The sequence below is a fragment of the Argiope bruennichi genome, chromosome 7 (assembly GCF_947563725.1).
Source record: "Argiope bruennichi chromosome 7, qqArgBrue1.1, whole genome shotgun sequence".
Lineage (NCBI taxonomy): Eukaryota > Metazoa > Arthropoda > Arachnida > Araneae > Araneidae > Argiope > Argiope bruennichi.
Genome location: NC_079157.1, coordinates 94,401,919 through 94,418,450, shown reverse-complemented (window position 1 = coordinate 94,418,450; position 16,532 = coordinate 94,401,919). Strand labels below are relative to the sequence as shown.

The following is a 16,532-nucleotide window of genomic DNA, read 5'->3' as shown; positions in this document are numbered from 1 at the left end:
TATGGCTATCTTACAAAAAATATATATAAACTTTCTTATCACGGTCATTGATAACCTTGCCATGACAGCTCTTTTCAAATGAAGGGAGGTTATTGTTTTCATTTCATATCGTGTCTCCACCGTCGGATTTGAAATAAATCGATTTTAGGAATATGATCAAAAATGCTCAGTTGTAACATATTTTTGAATTTGGCTTTGTTCTGGGATTGAAGATGCTTCTGGTAATTTCTTGTCTTCCAAGGTGTATTTTGCCAAAACATCATCAGTTTGTTTTCTACACTTATTGAAATGCTGGAGCTTAGATCAATCGGCTACTTTGGAATGTTCCTTCGGTTAATACCAATGCTATTGCAACACCCTAGATACTGCTCTTACCTAGAAACTTTTTTGTAAAACAAAACTTTACTGCATCTAGAATCTGTTCATCAAACTGATTGGTTACTCCCAAGAAGCATTTCATGAAAGCAAATTTCCCTTTCTATCCAGAGTTCTGGTAATTTTAAAATCTCTATTTTCACTAATTTTAGCGAGTTGTTGCCAAATGGTAAAACTGAGACGGATCAATGCAGTTACATTTTACATATAATACAGAACTAAAACGTTTTCTTTTAAATGTTTTCCAGTGATAAAAACATTCATACAAATGCTAACATCACTTTGATGCTTCCTTATTAAACCCCTCAGGGGCTCACCTACTATAGGTGAGTACGGGTGTCCCAATCCCGAGGTACCCAGGGATCTTTACTCCCTTCATGTTCAAACTCCCCTACGCCTTCTGCTGTCTGCTGTTTTTTCCTTCCCTCGACGGCAAGCGAGGGAGCTCTCCATGAGAAGCTGTCGCCGCTCTGTTTGCTTCTTGCTTCTCATAGACAGCCAAAACCCCACGTGTTTGCCGTGCGTGGCGACCCATTTGAAAGACGGGTGGTGCACTGTGATCCCCGGTGTATCAATCGGCTGGTACCTAGTCACCTGAGTGGCTAGTCTGCTAGGGATCAAGCGAAGGGGTTACTCCTTGGGCTTGGCGTTAAGGGTGGTCACTGTCCCCGGGGGTAACTCCCAGCGTATAGGTTCCGGCTAGCACTAGGGTGGATGCTGAGGCTGGGAATAACCAGAGCCAGTAATTGCCTTCCCATGTTGGGCTCCGTGGTGGGCGGTGCCGTCGGACCCGAATCTCTTATCATATCGTATGGGCTCCTCCAAACGTGGTCCCTTCAGTGGGCGTAAAGTAATCAAATTTTCAAACACCACTTCTCAATATTATGATAAATTCTTTGTCATTAAGCGTGTTTCAGAATCACAAGAAACTTTCAATTCCGTTTCACCATTCCTTGTACAAAAAGCTGTCGCAGCTACCGTCGGTGAGGTAATCTCAATAAGGAAAATGCGTTCTGGAGACTTACTAGTTGAAGTCGATACCAAAAAACAGGCTCAAAATATCCTCAAACTGAAAGCTCTAGCCACCATACCTGTTTCTGTAAGTCCTCACACATCGCTCAATTTCTCCAAAGGTGTCATAACTTGCGGAGAATTGTATAACGTTCCTTTAGAAGAAATAAGTTCAGAATTAAAAAAGCAAGGTGTGACTAATGTTCGCCAAATTACAATTCGACGAGATGGCCAGCTCTTACCGACAAAGCATTATATACTCACCTTTCACAGTCCCCAATTACCCGAATCCATATATGCAGGTTACATAAAGCTTCCAGTTCGCCAATACATTCCAAATCCATTAAGGTGTTTCCAGTGCCAGCGATTTGGCCATTCGAAGGTCAATTGCCGCGGGACAGTCACTTGCGCCCGTTGTGCCGAAAAAGGGCATGATAGCCAACAGTGTACCGCACAAGAAAAGTGTATTAACTGTGATGGAGACCATCCCTCTTACTCTCGAACCTGTTCGCGCTGGAAACTAGAGAAAGAAATAATTACCATTAAAATAAAAGAAGATTTAACATATCCAGAAGCAAGGCGTAGGGTTGAAATACAGACTCCTACTCCTGGAATAAGCTATTCTTCCGTTGTTAAAAAATCATTTTGCTCAAACTGCTCTTGTACCAACTGCAAGAAACAAAATTCGACAACAAAGCCTCCAGAAAAAACATCTGAATCAGACTCTGATAGTTCAACCAAAAATGTTCCAGATTCTTCTAAACAAGATCCCGATACACATAGAAAAGCCCGTAAGAATAAATCTCAGACCTCACTGACGCTGAAACTCGCGAAACGTGGACTTTCGCAAAAAGATCTTTCCGTAAAATTCAAAAAATCGAATCTACGGAATTCAGTCGCTTTGGGATTAGCGAATCAGAATGTAGTCCATAAGGATTTAACCACCATTTTTGGTGACACGCTAACCAACCCAGATTTTAAGCTCCATCCATCTGAGGATGAAGATTCACTTGATATGAGTTGCGAAGATCTAGCAACTCCAACAAATGCACGTCCTCTTTCTTCATCAAAACCTCTTTGATAATGGGTACCTTCGTCTCCTGGAATTGTCGCGGCATTCGCTCCAAACTTTTTGATATCAAGACCATCATCAACCAGTTTCATCCCATATCTATCGGTGTCCAAGAAACTTTTTTGACACCCGATATTGCAATTAAATTACGTGGATATAACTGTGTTCGGAAAGATGCAGACACAACATCTCGCAGTTCTGGCGGTGTCTGTATCTTCACATCCAATCTGTATCCGAGTACGCCTCTCAATTTGCATACTTCTCTTCAGGCTGTGGCTATACAAGTACATGTAAGAACTTTGGTCACAGTTTGCTGTATCTATTTACCGCCTAATGATATCATACCTCAACAAGAACTTGACAATTTAGTGGATCAGCTTCCTTCACCCTTTATCCTTCTTGGAGATTTCAACGGCCATAGTACGTTGTGGGGTTCGGTTAGTACAAATTCTCGTGGGCGGCAGATTGAGCAACTTATTGCTGACAACTGTCTCTGCTTGCTCAATAGTGAAGAAAAGACTTACTTCCATGAACCCACACGTACCTTCCATAATCTTGATCTGGCCATATGTACTCCTACACTCTTGCCATTGATGACATTTTCCGTTGAGAAAGATCTATACAATAGTGACCATTTCCCAGTTATCGTCTCATATGCTGACAGAGGAAATGCAACCGCATGCCCTCCTCGTTACATTTTCCAGAGAGCAGACTGGGATGCATTCATGCAATTGGCACATATCACTCGGGATATGGTCAGTATATCAGACATATCGGAAGCAACGCAAATTGTAGTTAATACACTAATAAATGCCGCAAATATCACCATCCCAAAAAGCTCCCCATGCCCAAAAAAGTTTTGCAGACCATGGTGGAATGAAGCTTGCCGTGACAGTCACAAACAACAGAAAAAATTATGGAACATCTTTCGAAGGTACCCAACAACTGAGAACTTTGTCGCTTTTAAAAGAGCCAAAGCGCTGGCTCGTCGCATTCGCCGTCGTACTCAGAGGGAGTCATGGATAAAATTTGTATCATCCATTACATCCTCTACATCTAGTAAACACTTATGGAGGAAAGTAAAGGCCGCTAATGGAATTTATAGTGAATCGTCCATCCCTGTATTAAAAACAGGAAGTGAGATACATTCTGCTCCATTAGACGTAGCTAATATTCTAGGAAAAGCATTCGCACAAGTTTCCGCAATAGATTCTTATAGCCCTGATTTCCTAGCAATTAAGAATCCTGCGGAACGGTTGCCATTGCGTTTTAATGATCGAAGCACTCACTCATACAACTGTGAATTTAGGATGTACGAATTGAAAGCAGCATTATCCAAGACGCATGATACCAGCCCCGGGCCAGATGGAATCACATATAATATGCTTCGCCATTTGAGTAGAACTTCTCTTTCAAATCTTTTAATGCTATTTAACAGAATTTGGATTGAGCACAAGTTTCCTTCACAATGGCGTGAAGCTATTGTGATTCCAATCTTAAAACCCGGTAAAGAGTCATCGAACCCTCTGAATTACAGGCCTATTGCTTTGACAAATTGTCTTTGTAAGATCTTTGAGCGCATGGTCAATGCTCGCCTTGTGTATGAACTGGAGAAACAAGGATGCATCCCCCCGTTGCAAAGTGGTTTCCGAAAAGGTAGATCAACTTTTGATAACCTCGTTTTATTGGAAACCCAGATACGCAACACATTTGTTAGGAGGAACCACCTTGTCTCCATATTTTTCGACATAGAGAAAGCGTATGACCGTGCATGGCGCTATGGTATACTATCCACACTTTTCAAATTTGGTTTTAGAGGAAACTTACCCATATTTTTACAAAACTTTTTATCACTTCGTACTTTTCGTGTTCGTGTTGGTAATAATTACTCAAATAATTTTATACAAGCTGAGGGTGTTCCACAGGGAAGTGTCCTCAGTGTCACACTTTTTATAGTTCATCTGAGTCAAATTTTGTCTGTTTTACCATCATCTGTTCATGGAACTCTTTATGTTGATGATCTGCAGATCTCGTGCCAAGGTAGCAATATGAATCTCATAGAGCGACAGTTACAAAATGCAGTCAATAAAGTGGTAATTTGGTGCAATAATAATGGGCACGCAATCTCTCCTGAGAAGAGTAGGTGTGTTCACTTCTGCCGTAAGAGAATAATTCATCCAGATCCAAATATTTACATTCGAAACATACTTATTCCAGTGGTGGATGAAATTCGGTTTTTGGGAGTCATATTCGATAGAAAGCTTACCTTCCTTCCGCATATTTTGCACTTGCGGAGGAAATGTGAGAAAACATTAAATATACTGAAAGTGCTCTCCAAAACATCATGGGGTGCTGATCGAACCTCCCTACTCCGCATTTACCAAGCAGTAATCTTGTCCCGTATTGATTACGGCTGCATGGTGTACGGCTCCGCACGTCCTACGGTTTTACGGCGATTGGACACCATTCACCACACTGCTCTGCGGATTTGCTCCGGAGCATTTCGAACCTCTCCAGTAGATAGCTTATATGTCATTTGTCATCAGTTGCCACTTCATTTGAGGCGTCAGAAGTTGTCTACATTACTTTATTTTCGCTCGAAATCTATCCCAAATCATCCTATTTGTCTCACGGTTCTCCCTGTTTCTCTTCGAAGGATTTACGAGTCGCGACCTTCTCATATTCTCCCCTTTTGGGAGAGAGTCAAAAGTTACCTACATAGTTCGGACCTTTATAGTGTTACCATTAAGTCATTTGATTTTTATTCCTTTCCCCCTTGGGATACTCCGGAATTTTCTTTTCTGAACCCTTTTTTGGGATTCGATAAATCTTCAACTAATCCTGTTATTTTCCAACAGCTTTTTCATCAGCACCGCTGTCAGTATTCTTCTTTTACACCGGTTTTTACAGATGGCTCGAAATCGGATGGACACGTTGGTTGTGCCATTATAACTCCATCTGATACACTGAGCTATCGTTTGCACAACAGTAGCTCTGTATTTACGGCTGAGTTAGTGGCAATCCACTGTGCTCTTCAAGAAATCTCTTCTTCTACTCAGCTTAATTTCATCATTTACACTGACAGCATGAGTGCTTTGGAAACACTTTCTAATTATCAGATTCAGATGCACCCAGTTGCGGTCCAGATTTTATTCACATTAAGAATCCTACGAAATAGAGGTTTTGAAGTCATTTTTTGCTGGGTTCCGGGGCATGTAGGTATTTACGGCAACGAAAGGGCAGATTTTGCTGCTAAATCTGCATCAACCTTTCGAACACACTCACTTGCCTATTCTGATGCCAAAAAGTCCTTCACAAGTGCGCTCTTTAATAATTGGCAACGATCATGGGATCTGCAGATCCATAACAAATTACATTCAATTAAACCGACAATTGATTCGTGGCCTGTCCACCCTATACGAGAGGTTGATGTCAAATTGACTCGCCTCCGTATAGGACATACTCGTTTTACACATAAACATCTCCTTTTTGGCCAGGCTATACCAAAGTGCTCCACATGTCTTGTAGATTTTACCATAAAACATATTTTAATCGAGTGCCCATCCTTTAATTCTTCTCGTTTATACTTTTTTAAATCATCTTCATTAACTTTACAAGACCTGGTGGGTGAAAAATTCCACCCAAACATTTTTAAATTTTTAAAAACCGTTGGTTTTTATACTTGTATATAGTATTTTTTAACGTCTATTCAGGCTCGACAAATCACATCAATTCATTGAAATGTTTGTTTTTCGAATTGGATTTTTTTCATTTATGAATTTATTAACATTATACACTCTTGCCCTTTTAGTTTTATTTGCATTTTTTTAATACCTTTTGCTACTGTATCTTAAAGTGTGTGTTTATATAATTTGTTTTATGTTTTTTTACCATCTGCTTGGCGCAGCATGGCCAAACATGGCTTTTGCGCCAAAAAACCCAAACAACCAACCAACCAACTTCCTTATTAAAAGGTAAACACGTTTTACAAGTTTTTTCTTGAAGATTAGTTTTGTAGAAGGATTGGTGCTCCAAACAATTGTTTAACGCAAAAATGTCCAAGTGATGATATGTTTAAAGAGGGTATTATATCATCGTATAATTTTCTACCTTAAACAATACGATGCTTAACGATTTAGTTCTTCTAATTTGAATATCAAACGTGGTTGCATTCATGCCAAATTCCTTTTGTGTTGAGTCAAATGTGACTGTTTCTAAATTTATTGATATTAAATTTGGCTCTTGCTCAAAACTTCATACAAAGATGCATTTTTTGATTACTGTAAAGATTCATTAAGCAAAATAAGATTTTTTATATTGCAATTTTATTTTTGTCTTTTCACTCCAAGACGTGATAGATAATACGTTCTTGGTTGAATACGTAGGAATTTTGAGCATTTTCTTGTCAATGTAAACTTTCATATATTTTATGGAAATGTTTTAAATATTAGTGTATTTAATTTTCATCCAAAAACTGAATGTCTACTTTCTACCATCTCATGGCAGTCATGGAGCATTTTCTACAAGAACGTGCACAGAAATGCAACTTAGATGCATTTAGATTTGATGCTTAAATGATATCCAAATTCTTCAAGATCAGGGGGAAAATATTTACTTTCCATCTCTAAGAGTAACTTTTTAGATGGATATTCAGAAAACAGATTGACAAGCCAGGAACCACTGTGCCGTACTTTAATAAAAATCGAAATTTTCACCCATCACAAGCAAGAAAAAAAATTATCATGGGAACTTGCTATCTAAGGCCTGAAGAGACAAACGGATAAAGTAGGTGTAAATCTAAAAAGGAATGAAAAATCAGATAACTGTAAATTGGTTGTTCAGCCAGTTTTACTAAAATTAATACTATACATCATTAGAAAGATTATGTTCCTATTTTCTTATGTTTGAAGTTAAAATTGTATTTTACGAGATTTTTTTGTAGAAATGTCTTAGGTAAGCATTTTTGAAGCTGTATTCTTAGCTATAATGTACAATACTATAATGGAATATATTCTGGAAAGTGAAATGTAAAGAGCAATAAATATAAGTGATTGATTATATGTTAATAATTTCTCAAATATGGATGTATGCTTGTATAAATATTTCAATATCTAATTATATGTATATATTGTACATATGTATAAATTGTTCGTAAAAAATTTTGTATTGTATTGTTCGTAAAAAATTTTGTATTGTATTGTTCGTAAACTAATATGTATAAATTGTTTGTAAACAATTGTATTGTATTTTCGTAAACTAATAAGTATATATTGTTCGTAAACTATTTGAATTTTCTAAGCTGAAAGATTTTTTATTTGAGTATAGTTTTCTGAAATAAACGCCTGTTTGTTATGAAGTTTTCTCTTTATTACGAGTAATTTTTTTTTTTACTATTTTAAGATGAAACGTAATTTTGCTTTTCTTTCTACCTTCGATACATATAGGACTTCAATTAATAGTTACTATTTGTTTGGTTTGAAACGGTAATGTATAATTTCTTTTCTATATTGAATTAGCAGAATTTCTTCAGCAAATAATTTTTTAAAGACTGAAATTGAAATTCTTATCAAATTCATTTCAAACCGCTTGTATATTATGACTGATTTAATTTGTGTGTAATTTATAGAATGTAAATTTCTTGAAATAAAAGAAATGTCTAAATTTTAATTAGAAATATTTAAATTTATTATGTTGAAACAAATATTTAAAAATTATAATTATTACGTAAATAAATATTAAATTATAATTAAACTGAATATTTATAAATAATTATTTTAAAATTATAAATTTATTAAAATGTATAATTATTTCAAAAAAATACTGCAATCAAATGACGATTCATTTAATGAATAAATCCAATTCTCCTGAGTTTCTTGTAATAAAAACCTTTAAATAAGTTTTTGGTAATCGCAGTTAGCTACGCGTTCTAAACACTTGATATTACATTTGAAAATAGAAAATTATAATATCAAGATAATTTATTTCAAAAGGTTAGGTGTTGTAATAATTTGTTTTCAAAAATTATTAATCTTTAATAATATTAATAGTTAATTATAATAGTAATAATAGCAACAGCAATAGTTTGTTATTGAATAATAGTACTGTAATAACTTTTTGAAATCCGACATGAAAATACGAATGGTAAATTTTACAGAAGAGATCAGTGAATTTTGTCTAACTAAATTTGGTACCATAGTTTATTTTATTGTAGTAAATGCCTAATTAATAGAACTTCCAAATTTTAATTAAATTTTTAATTAAAAATTAATATGAATTAAATTTTTTCAATCATTAATTTACTTTTTGGTGAATATTGCAAAAAATGCATTTTGCATAACGAAATTACAAAAAGCAACTTCCGCAATAACGTTTTACCTTTAAATTCTTTTTCATATTTCTGAATTTTTTTTAAAATGAATTTAAATGTATATTTTTAGTAACATTAAACTTCAGTTTTCAGCAAGGAGATTTAGAATCGCGTGAACTGTTTAAATATTATCGCTTCGTACTCGAATGTCTTTCTGTCACCATTCAAGCGGTGCATTTTTTTGACAGTTTTAATTTTAAATGCTAAAAATGCCTACAGAATGTTAAAAAAATGACGATTAATTTTCAATGAAATTCAACTTAAAACAGTTGAATGCATTTTTTTTTGGTAATAAAAAGGTGCATGAAGTAAGTGAATAATTATGCATCGAATTATCTTTTTGAGTGTAAAGGGTAAATGTTTTTGCATGCGTATTAATGTTGCTATACGATTAAGCGAATCTGAAAGATAAATTAGACACATGAACTTTAAATCATTTTAATTCGAAGCAACGCAAGATACTAGATTCGTATATCTTCAGATTACATTGAATAGCTCGATAAAGAAAATTTAATAACTTATATGACATTTTAAAGCTAAATTTATTTGATAGATATTTAATTTGGTTCATAATTTAATTTTGGTACTCCTACTTTATCAGGCTACGATGTCTTGGAATTCGTTTAATATTTTTAAGTGTTCGATTTTTGAGTATAAGATATCTTCCTTGCCCAAATTTTATTGCTTCAGTCTAAAGTGAGTTTGAAAACAAAAGTAAGGAATATTAAATAATTTTGTCATAAGGATGATAACATTAAAAAAATTAATTAAAATCTTGAGACAAACTTCCAGGTCCTTCTACTAGGGAATATTTCTGACTATGATGCAAACTATCATTTCATTGCAGCTCATTGTTTTTTTATATAAATTCTTCTGAAAAAAAGAAAGCATGCATAGAAGGGTTTCGAAATGAAAAGCATCAATTTTCTAATGATACTTTTGAGTGTTATTCCAACTGAGTATTATAATGATAATTGCCCATTACTTCAATACTTAAGTTGTGCAAGCCATTTGTCGTTAAAGTTTTTAAAGGTACAATAGGCAGGTACGCTAGTTTTGAATTATGATATCGAAATGCGAATTAAATGTTTTATGTAAATTTACTAAATACACTAAATTTTGTAAATTAAATGAACGTAGACTAAATTATTCTATTTGGCACATAGATAAATGTCTTGTTGCTTTAAAAAAGTTACTAAAATTAACTTTTCATTGATATAAAAAATTCACTGCAAAAAATAATCATTTTTATGCATTTTATCTAAAAAATGCTGCAAAATGTACTTAAAAAGAAATTTTTTCTGTTTCAACTTTGAAATTTAGAGTCCTCTGAAGGTATTAAAAGCAATTTTTTTTTGTTTGCATGTTATTACTGCTGTATATTTAAGATTGAATTTGATAATAATTTAATTTTGATGATACAGATTTCATTTAATATTTTTAAGACTTTGTTGTTGAGTATTAAATACCTTTCAAAAATCTTATTACTAGAATTTTATATTAGTCTGAACGCGAAATAATGCAACGTCAAACATTTTAGTCATAATAGATTTTAATATTTTTTTAATACTATGTCTCCACTTTTAAAACAAGTTTTAAGTTCCTGCTGCAGGGAAATATTTCTCGCTACGATACAAAATATTTTTCCACTGTTTTTTTTAATCGAAGTTCTTGCGGAGAAGAGAAAATTGCAACTATTTGGCTGGGTTTAAATCAAAGGAAACAAGTGCACTTCATGGAAGAATTTGGAAATCAAAAGCGCGAGGTTTTTAATTATATCCTTCTGAATTATTTAATTAAATATTGTAGTAAAAATTAACCACACCCTCTTTATTGGAACTATTTAAGTTGTTTGTTGCTAAACTCTTTAAAGATGTTATATAAAATAGACTTTGGATGTCGGCAGTAATAGAGTGAATACTTTCTAAACATTCATAAAATGACGCTTTCCATCTTACTTGATAAAAGATGCCAACTCTCTTCTAATTCATTCGGCGAAATTCATGAATTATATTTTTCTTTAAAACTAAATTTTATTCATAGAATTAGGTTCAGCAGTATATGTTTTAAGAGGTCACATTTTTTTGTTAAAAAAGAACGTTTTAGTTTCTTGTCGTACTGAAATGCGTAATAGTGAATTGGCGCTTTAGATACAATAATGTTTAGCAATTGAATACTTTAAACGAAATATCAGTCACTGCACAAAATGGAGCTTATAAAATATTCCTTTTCTGAGGAAACATGGATTTGGTTTAAAACTTATTGTCAGTAACATATTTTAAATGAATATTAAATAAAAATAGATACAAATTTTTTAAAAATCCAAATTTCTTTTTCATATATTTTTTCCTCAATTATCAATCAATTATTCTAAAAATCTCCATATTTCCAAGTAGTAGGTGTATGAAAAGAATTTAAATTTAAAAAAAATATTTCGCATAAAAAGTAAGAGTGGTATAATAAGGATTTAACACAAGATAATAATTTTTGATGTAACAGAAAGAGTTATCTTACATTATACTCTGACATTTTTACACTACAACTGTAATAAATCAAAATTTCCCCATTGTTCTATACTCTTTAATTATATCTAAGAAATATGGTATCCATTTATTAATAAAGCTCTTCTTTCTGCTTCAGGCCTGATTATTGTTATTCAATAAATCAATTTCGGCTATTTTAAATTAGTTATCTGATTCTAAAGAATTTAGTTTTTTCTGTCAATAATTAAAGCTTTATTTGCGTTAAATGATAAGAAAATTTCGCCCGAATTAGAAAGCAAGCGTTTGTTCTATTTATTGAGAGTAGGGTTAGCAGAATTCCTCACTCCCTCAGGGGAAGATTTGAAATCTGTTGTAAGCGATTACTCATAAAAAGGGAAACAGCTTAATAAATTTGACATTTAAATCGATCTAAACATTTAATACTTTAATGGTTTTTGAAAATAAATATTCCTCTTGATTACAGAAATTCTATGTGCTTTCAAAGACGTGCATTTTAATCGTTTTATAAGACGGAAAATTTGCCTTACTTATTTATAAAGAAGAAGATTTCATTTAAAAAAGAAAGTAAATGCATTCCTTTCAAATAAATTAATTTCATTTCTTTTTAATAACTGAAATTTAATTTTAGAAGAGATCTACAAAATTATTTTATCGAAAATGATTAAGTATAATGAAGAGATCTAACGTATTTTTAAATAAGCCTTGGAAATCTAGGGATTACTAAGGATCACTAATTACTAGGGATCAATTTTAGCATTAGAAAATTTATGGACACTATACTGGGTGCCCACAAAGCATTACATGATTTATAAATTTAAATAAATCAGCAATAGGAATAGGAAAAATAATTGTCTATCAATAAACTTTCAAGGTTAAATGCAGAAGTTTCAAATTTATGCTATAATTAATGCGCATAAATGATTTCTTCAGAGAAATTGTTCCAAGACCACTACAATCGCTTTAAAATGTGCATTTTTCGAAACCGAAATTACTTATCATACAGAGAAGTAAATTTTTATTTTATTTCAATGGCATTTTTATAAATTTTTATTTGTTTCAACGGAAATGAACGCACATGTCTCTAAATTATCTTCTAAATTACTGCAGATGATTTTGGAAGATTCATTTTTTTCTTGTACCAATTACAAATAATAACAGGTTGTTGTTGTTGTATGGTTTATTGGCACAAGAGCCATTTTAGGCTATACTGCGCAAACCTTACGGTAAATTCAGAACAGACCTTTAAACCAACACGATTTTAGAAGTTAGTGTAAGTAATTAAAACTCCATAAAAATGTCGATGCAAATATTATAAAACCATTTTAACGAAAGGCAATGATTAACTTAAATGAAAAATAATCATGCAATGAAGACGTATTTTACAAAAACGGAAAAACAAACAGATGAAAAAGGTGTTAAATACAGTTGAGAAAGCGAATTGCTCTTAAAAATTTAAAAATATTTGGGTGGTATTTCTCACCCACCAGGTCTTGCATGTTAAGAGAAGACGAGTTGAAAACAATATGACGATAAGCATTAAAATCAGGACATTCAATTAAAATATGTTTCACACTAAAAGCAATATGACAAGTGGGACAAATTGGCACCCTTTCACCCAAGATGAGATGACGATGAGTAAAACGGGTGTGTCCTATACGGAGGCGAGTCAATTTCACATCAACCTCTCGTATAGGGTGAACAGGCCATAAACCAACTGTAGGCATGATGGAATGAAGCTTATTCTCGGTCTTCAAATCCCATGTTAATTGCCATGTTGAATGAATATGTTTTATGAAAAATCTCTTAATGTCACAATATGGAAGTTTATGGGACAAAAAAGAGTCTGCAGATTTTGCCACGGAATCAGCTTTTTCATTCAGAGATGCCTACGTGACTCGGGATCCAACTAAACAGGATATGAAAACCTTCATTTTGTAGGAGACGCCAAGTAAATAGGATTCTAATCGCAATCGGATGCATGCGAGTGCTGTAGTGTGAAAGTATCTCTAACGCACTCATACTATCGGTATAAATAATAATGTTACGTTCAGGAAAAGGCGAAATTTTCTGAAGCGCACAGAAAATTGCCATCAAATCAGCACTGAATACTGAACAACAATTATGTAAACGACAGCTTAGTGTATCAGATGGAAGAATTATACTACACCCGACATGCCCATCTGATTTTGAGCCATCCGTAAAAATTGGTACAAAACAAGAATATTGATAGCGATGGTGCAAAAACAGGTGCTTAAAGACAGCTGGATCATTTGAAGATTTATCAAAGCCTGCAAAGGGATTCATGTAAGAAAATTTTGGGATGTCCCAGGGGGGAAAACACAATAAATCTACAGTCTTAATTATAACATTTGAAATGCCTGATTCATGCAGAAGTACTTTCGTTCTCTCATTAAATGGGTGAATGTGAGAGGAACGAGTATCATATAGTCTGCGAAGATTAACTGGTAACTTTATATTAGAGATGGGATGGTTAGGAAAAGATTTTGAACGGAAATAATAACAGGCGGACAATTTTTTGCGTCTTAAATCAAGAGGTAGCTGGTTGCAAATAGAGTAGAGGCTGTCTACGGGAGAGGTACGAAACGCTCCGGAACAAATCCTTAACGAAGAATGGTGAATGGTATCCAATCGTCGCAGGAAAGAAGCACGAGCGGAACCATATACAATGCACCCATAATCCATGCGAGAGAGGATAACTGCTTCGTAAATATGGAGCAGAGATGTCCGATCTGCACCCCAAGATGTTTTAGAGAGTACCTTTAAAATGCTTAGTGCTGCCTCACATTTCTTCCGCAAGTTTAAAATATGAGGAAGAAAGGAGAGTTTTCTATCGAAAATTACTCACAGAAATCGTACCTCATCTACAACAGCGATATGCGCATTTCGTATTTCAATGACAGGATCTAGATGGATATTTCGTTTCCTGCAGAAATGAACGCATCGGCTCTTCTCTGAAGAGATAGTATGCCCGTTATTATCGCACCAAGCTACTACTTTATTAACGGCATTTTGCAATTGTCGCTCTATTAAATTCATATTGCTGCCCTGGCATGAAATCTGCAGGCCATCAACATAAATTGATGCCTAAACAGATGAAGGTAAAACAGATAAAACTTGACTAATGTAAATAATAAAAAGTGTAACACTGAGGTCACTTCCTTGCGGAACTCTTTCAGCTTGAATAAAGAATCAGAATAAAAGTTGCCTACACGAATTCTAAAAGTCCGATGTGATAAAAAATTCTGTAAAAAGATGGGCAAGTTTCCTCTAAAACCAAATTTAAAAAGTGTAGAAAGTACTCCATAGCTCCATGTAAGGTCATACGCCTTCTCAATGTCAAAAAATATGGAGACAAGGTGGTTCCTTCTAACAAATGTGTTGCGAATTTCGGTTTCGAGTAATACGAGGTTATCATAAGTAGATCTACCTCTTCGGAAACCACTCTGCAACGGGGGAATACATCCTTGTTTCTCCAATTCGTGAATAAGGCGTGCATTGACCATTCTTTCAAAGGTTTTCCAATACCAGGTTTTAATATTGGGATCACAATAGCTTCTCGCCATTGTGAAGGGTACTTCTGTTCAATCCATATTCTGTTAAATAATAATAACAGATTCGAAAGGGAAGTTGTGTTCAAATGGCTGAGCATATTATGCGTCATTCCATCTGGTCCAGGGCTTGTATCATGGGCTTTAGATAAAGCCGTTTCCAGTTCAGACATTCTGAATTTACAGTTATATGGACTGGTATTTTGGGCTTTAAAGCGCAAAGGCAACCGTTCCGCGCGATTCTTAGTTGTCAGAAATTCAGGGCTGTAAGGATCTATAGCGGATACTTGTGCGAATGCTTGACCGAGAATATTGGCAATATCTAACGGGGCGGAATGTGCCATATTTCCTGTATTTAAAACAGGAATGTGGGTTTCACTGTATATCCCATTAGCAGCCTTTACTTTCTTCCACAAATGTTTACTGGAAGTGGTGGATGTGATGGATGACACGAATTTAATCCAAGATTCCCTCTGACTACGTCGGCGTATGCGACGAGCAAGGGCTCTGGCACTCTTAAAAGCGACTAGATTTTCTGTTGTCGGATACCTTCGAAAAATATTCCATAGTCGTTTTTGGTTCTTATGACTGTCGCGACAAGCTTCGTTCCACCACGGTCTACGAAGTTTTCTTAGACGTGGGGAAGTCTTCGGGATGGTGGCATTTGCGGCAGTTATTATGATATCAACGACATGTTGCACTGCTTCCGTGATGTCGCAAGTATTGACCATAGTCTCTGTGACATTTGCCAATCGCATGAAAGCACCCCAGTCTGCCCGCTGGAATAGGAAACGCGGAGGACAATGAGTCACACCACCTCTATCAACATGGGAGACAATAATAGGGAAGTGATCGCTATTATAAAGATATATGCTCACTGCAAAGGTCAGCAATCGCAGAAGTTCAGGAGAACATATGGCCAGATCAATTGTTTGGAAGCTACGTGTGGGTTCGTGAAAGTATGTTTTTCCTTCGCTGTTCAGTAAACTGAGACAGTTGTTGGCAATAAACTGCTCAATCTGTCTCCCGCGAGAGTTTGTACTATTCGAACCCCACAAAATATTATGACCGTTGAAATCAGCAAGAATAATAAAAAGTGAAGGAAGCTGGTCCTTTAAATTGTCAAGTTCTTGCTGGTAGATGACATCATAAGGCGGTAAGTAAATGCAGCAGACTGTGACAAATGTTCGCACGTGAACTTGCACAGATATAGCCTGTAGAGGAGTATGTAAATTTAGTTGTGAGCTTGGATAGAGATTTCACGTGAAGATACAGACACCTCCAGAATTGCGGGATCCTGTGTCTGCATTTTTTCGAATACATGTATAACCGCGCAGTTTTATAGGAATGTTTGGTGTCAAAAAGGTTTCTTGAACACCAATATAAAATGGATGAAAGTTGTTAATAATGGTCTTGATGTCATGAAGTTTGTACCGAATGCCGCGACAATTCCAAAAGAGGAAGGTGCCCATTATGAAAGTCTTTTTGCACGGGAAGGTGTGGGAACAGTGTTCGGAGGTTGCGTGACATCGAACCTCATTTCAAATTTATCCTCCTCCTCAAATGGATGGAGTGAGATGATTTCGGAACTTTTTGATGTGCCACCAAAAATGAACGTTAAGTCCTTATGAGAA

At 34.8% G+C, this 16,532-nt stretch overlaps 1 protein-coding gene across 1 annotated transcript; it reads left to right on the top strand.

The window, feature by feature from the left end:
* The first annotated feature begins 1,381 nt into the window (after window positions 1-1,381).
* On the top strand, window positions 1,382-2,467 carry LOC129975481 (uncharacterized). Its single transcript, XM_056088543.1, has one exon. It carries the CDS (start codon window positions 1,382-1,384, stop codon window positions 2,465-2,467), a length of 1,086 nt encoding a protein of 361 aa, XP_055944518.1.
* The last annotated feature ends 14,065 nt before the right edge of the window (window positions 2,468-16,532 follow it).

Bases quoted from the DNA above. Each gene is read 5' to 3' on its own strand.
- LOC129975481 (XM_056088543.1), top strand. From the start codon at position 1,382: ATGCGTTCTGGAGACTTACTAGTTGAAGTCGATACCAAAAAACAGGCT.